The sequence below is a fragment of the Lagopus leucura genome, unplaced genomic scaffold (genome assembly GCF_019238085.1).
Source record: "Lagopus leucura isolate 7727_CA_CO unplaced genomic scaffold, USGS_WTPT01 33883-0_obj-0_obj, whole genome shotgun sequence".
In the NCBI taxonomy this organism is placed as follows: domain Eukaryota; kingdom Metazoa; phylum Chordata; class Aves; order Galliformes; family Phasianidae; genus Lagopus; species Lagopus leucura.
In genome coordinates this window covers 1,939-7,203 of record NW_024963349.1, presented here as the reverse complement: position 1 = coordinate 7,203, position 5,265 = coordinate 1,939, and the positions used below count along the sequence as shown (strand labels likewise).

At 64.3% G+C, this 5,265-nt stretch overlaps 1 protein-coding gene across 1 annotated transcript; it reads left to right on the top strand.

The window, feature by feature from the left end:
- Positions 1-3: 3 nt before the first annotated feature.
- On the top strand, positions 4-2,760 carry LOC122191086 (plectin-like; the record flags this gene model as incomplete). Its single annotated transcript, XM_042891285.1, has 1 exon — positions 4-2,760. A coding segment is annotated over one exon (2,757 nt), but the record flags the coding sequence as incomplete, so codon positions are not given.
- Positions 2,761-5,265: the final 2,505 nt, after the last annotated feature.

Sequence of the window (5,265 nt, the reverse complement as noted above, 5' to 3'; positions counted from 1 at the left end):
TTCGACTACGGCCGGCGCCGCGTCACGGCCGAGGAGCTCTTTGAGGCCAAGGTGATCTCGCAGGACGTCTACCGGCTGCTCAAGGACGGCTCCAGGACCTTCCGCCAGCTGCTGGAGGACGAGGCCGTCCGCAGGTGCCTCTACGGCTCGGGCTGCGTCGCCGGCATCTACGTGCCCTCCTCCAAGCAGACGCTGAGCGTCTACCAGGCGCTGAAGAAGGGGCTGATCGGCGCCGAGGCGGCCCGCTGCCTGCTGGAGGCCCAGGCGGCCACCGGCTTCGTGCTGGACCCCGTCCACAACGAGATGCTGTCGGTGGACGAGGCCGTGCGCAGAGGCGTGGTGGGGCCCGAGATGCACGACCGCCTGCTGTCGGCCGAGAGGGCCGTCACCGGGTACCGGGACCCCTACAGCGAGCAGAAGATCTCCATCTTCCAGGCCATGAAGAAGGACCTGGTGCCGAGCGAGGAGGCCCTCAAGCTCCTGGACGCCCAGCTGGCCACCGGCGGCGTCATCGACCCGCACCTGGGCTTCCACCTGCCCCTGGAGGTGGCCTGCCACCGCGGCTTCATCAACAGGGAGACGTACGACGCGCTGTGCGAGCCCAGCGAGGTGCGCAGCTTCGTGGACCCGTCCACCGACGAGAAGCTGAGCTACACGCAGCTGCAGCGGCGCTGCCGCAAGGACGAGGGCAGCGGGCTGCTGCTGCTGCCGCTGGGCGACGCGCGCCAGCTCACCTTCCGCGGGCTGCGCAAGCAGATCACCGTGGAGGAGCTGGTCCTGTCGCAGGTGATGGACGAGGCCACGGCGCAGCGGCTGCACGAGGGGCTGACGTCCGTCGAGGAGGTCTCCAAGAACCTGAAGGCGTTCCTGGAGGGCACCAGCTGCATCGCCGGCGTCTTCGTGGACTCCACCAAGGAGCGGCTCTCCGTCTACCAGGCCATGAAGAAGGGCATCATCCGGCCCGGCACCGCCTTCGAGCTCCTGGAGGCGCAGGCGGCCACCGGCTACGTCATCGACCCCATCAAGGGCCTGAAGCTGACGGTGGAGGAGGCCGTGCGCATGGGCATCGTGGGGCCCGAGTTCAAGGACAAGCTGCTGTCGGCCGAGCGCGCCGTCACCGGCTACAAGGACCCCTACACCGGGAAGCTCATCTCCCTCTTCCAGGCCATGAAGAAGGGGCTGATCCTGAGGGACCACGGCGTGCGCCTGCTGGAGGCCCAGATCGCCACCGGCGGCATCATCGACCCCGAGGAGAGCCACCGCCTGCCCGTCGAGGTGGCCTACAAGCGCGGGCTGTTCGACGAGGAGATGAACGAGGTGCTGTCCGACCCCAGCGACGACACCAAGGGCTTCTTCGACCCCAACACGGAGGAGAACCTCACCTACCTGCAGCTGATGGAGCGCTGCGTCACCGACCCCGAGACGGGGCTGCGCCTGCTGCCGCTGAAGGAGAAGAAGCGTGAGAGGAAGACGTCGTCCAAGTCGTCGGTGCGCAAGCGGCGCGTGGTCATCGTGGACCCGGAGACGGGCAAGGAGATGTCGGTGTACGAGGCGTACCGCAAGGGCCTCATCGACCACCAGACCTACCTGGAGCTGTCGGAGCAGGAGTGCGAGTGGGAGGAGATCACCACCTCGTCCTCGGACGGCGTGGTCAAGTCCATGATCATCGACCGGCGCTCGGGCCGCCAGTACGACATCGACGACGCCATCTCCCGCGGCCTCATCGACCAGTCGGCGCTGGACCAGTACCGCTCCGGCACGCTCTCCATCACCGAGTTCGCCGACATGCTCTCCGGCAACATGAGCGGCTTCCGCTCGCGCTCGTCCTCCGTCGGCTCCTCCTCGTCCTCCTACTCGGCCAGCCTGGCCCCGCCGAGGCTGCCGGGCGCCGCGTGGACCGACCCCAGCGAGGAGACGGGGCCGGTGGCCGGCATCCTGGACACCGACACGCTGGAGAAGGTGTCCATCACCGAGGCCATGCGCCGCAACCTGGTGGACAACATCACGGGCCAGCGGCTGCTGGAGGCGCAGGCCTGCACCGGCGGCATCATCGACCCCGGCACGGGCGAGCGCTGCTCGGTGGCCGACGCCGTGAGCAGGGGGCTGGTGGACCGCATCATGGTGGACCGCATCAACCTGGCGCAGAAGGCCTTCTCCGGCTTCGAGGACCCGCGCACCAAGACCAAGATGTCGGCGGCGCAGGCGCTGAAGAAGGGCTGGCTGTACTACGAGGCCGGGCAGCGCTTCCTGGAGGTGCAGTACCTGACCGGGGGGCTCATCGAGCCCGACGCCGCCGGCCGCGTCTCCCTGGACGAGGCGCTGCAGAAGGGCACCATCGACGCGCGCACGGCGCAGAAGCTGCGCGACGTCGGCACCTACTCCAAGTACCTCACGTGCCCCAAGACCAAGCTGAAGATCTCCTACAAGGACGCCATGGAGCGCAGCATGATCGAGGACGGCACCGGCCTGCGGCTGCTCGAGGCCTCGTCCCGCTCCTCCAAGGGCTACTACAGCCCCTACAACGTCAGCGGCGCCGGCTCCGCCGCCGGCTCGCGCTCCAGCTCCCGCACCGGATCGCGCTCGGGTTCGCGGCGCGGCAGCTTCGACGCCACCGGCTCCGGCTTCTCCATGACCTTCTCGTCTTCCTCCTACTCGTCCTCCAGCTTCGGGCGCAGATACGCCGCGGTTCCGCACGGTGCCGCGGAGGCGGCCGCGCTGGCGCTGGCCCTGGGGCGGGCGGCGGTGCTGAGCGCGGCGTGACGCCGCCGTGCCGCCGTGCTGCCTTTGCCGTGCCGCCGGCCCGCTTCCCCCTTTGCCCTTTCGAAACTCGATAGCCTTCTTCCAAAGCAGTGCCTAAAAAAGTTTAACCAAAAAGAAAGAAAGACTCCACTAATATATTAATAAACGCCATCGCTCCGACACTGTTTGTGTGGGGAGGGCTGACGGAAGACGCCGTGCTCCCGTTCCGCGGCGCCGCCAGCACCCGGCCCGGCACCCATGGGTGTCACTGTGGCATGAGCTCAGCCATCCCAGGGAACCCCCAGTCCCAGCAATCACCATCCCAGGGATCCCAGCCATCCCACTCATCATTCAATTGATCCCAGCCATCCCAGCCATCCCAGGGATCCCAGCCATCCCAGGGATCCCAGCCATCCCACTCATCATTCAATTGATCCCAGTGACCCTGCGGACCCCCCAGATGCCACCAATGATCCCACTCGTGATCCCCCCCGTGTCACCCATCCATCCCATGGCCCTGCCGATGATTCCAGCCATCCCAGTGATCCCATCCATCCCTCCCATGCCATTATCCCAGCGATCCCACTGATGCCACCAGCGATCCCACCCACCGCACCAGTGATCCCAGCCATCCCAGTGATCCCACCGATGCCACCAGCCATCCCACTCATCATTCAGTTGATCCCACCCATCCCAGTGATTCTGTGGACCCCCCAGATGCCACCAATGATCCCACTGGTGATCCCCCCCCTTGTCACCCATCCATCCCATGGCCCTGCCGATGATCCCAGCCATCCCAGTGATCCCATCCATCCTACTAGGGATCCCAGCCCTATTGATGATCCCAGCCATCCCACCAGCCATCCCACTCATCATTCAGTTGATCCCAGCCATCCCAGTGATCCTGCGGACCCCCCAGATGCCACCAATGATCCCACTCGTGATCCCCCCGTGTCACCCATCCATCCCATGGCCCTGCCGATGATCCCAACCATCCCAATGATCCCAGCCATCCCAACAAGGATCCCACCAATGCCACCAGCCATCCCACTCATCATTCAGTTGATCCCACCCATCCCGGTGATCCCAGCGATCCTGTGGACCCCCCAGATGCCACCAATGATCCCAATCGTGTTCCCCCCCGTGTCACCCATCCATCCCATGGCCCTGCCGATGATCCCAGCCATCCCAGTGATCCCACCCATCCCTCCCATGCCACCATCCCAACAAGGATCCCACCGATGCCACCAGCCATCCCACTCATCATTCCATTGATCGCACCCATCCCGGTGATCCCAGCGATCCTGTGGACCCCCCAGATGCCACCAATGATCCCAATCCTGATCCCACTCGTATCTCCCATCCATCCCATGACCCTATTGATGATCCCAGCTATCCTAGATAGCCCTCCCATCCCACCAGTGATCCCACCGATGCCACCAGCCATTCCACTCATCATTCAATTGATCCCATCCATCCCAGTGATCCCATCCATCCTACTAGGGATCCCAGCCATCCCAGGGATCCCAGCCATCCCACTCATCATTCAATTGATCCCAGCCATCCCAGTGATCCTGCGGACCCCCCAGATGCCACCAATGATCCCACTGGTGATCCCCCCCATATCACCCATCCATCCCATGGCCCTGCCGATGATCCCAGCCATCCCAGTGATCCCATCCATCCTACTAGGGATCCCAGCCATCCCGGTGATCCCAGCCATCCCACCAGCCATCCCACTCATCATTCAATTGATCCCAGCCATCCCAGTGATCCTGCGGACCCCCCAGATGCCACCAATGATCCCACTCGTGATCCCCCCGTGTCACCCATCCATCCCATGGCCCTGCCGATGATCCCAGCCATCCCAGTGATCCCAGCCATCCTACTAGGGATCCCAGCCATCCCAGTGATCCCAGGGATCCCACCCATCCCAGGGATACCACCCATCCCACTCATCATTCAATTGATCCCAGCCATCCCAGTGATCCTGCAGACCCCCCAGATGCCACCAATGATCCCAATCGTGATCCCCCCGTGTCACCCATCCATCCCATGGCCCTGCTGATGATCCCAGCCATCCCAGCGATCCCATCCATCCCTCCCATGCCATTATCCCAGCGATCCCACTGATGCCACCAGCCATCCCACCCACCGCACCAGTGATCCCAGCCATCCCAGCAATCCCACCGATGCCACCAGCCATCCCACTCATCATTCAGTTGATCCCACCCATCCCAGTGATTCTGTGGACCCCCCAGATGCCACCAATGATCCCACTGGTGATCCCCCCCCTTGTCACCCATCCATCCCATGGCCCTGCCGATGATCCCAGCCATCCCAGTGATCCCAGCCATCCCAGCAATCCCACCGATGCCACCAGCCATCCCACTCACCATTCAGTTGATCCCAGCCATCCCAGTGATCCTGCGGACCCCCCAGATGCCACCAATGATCCCAATCGTGATCCCCCCCGTGTCATCCATCCATCCCATGGCCCTGCTGATGATCCCAGCCATCCCAGTG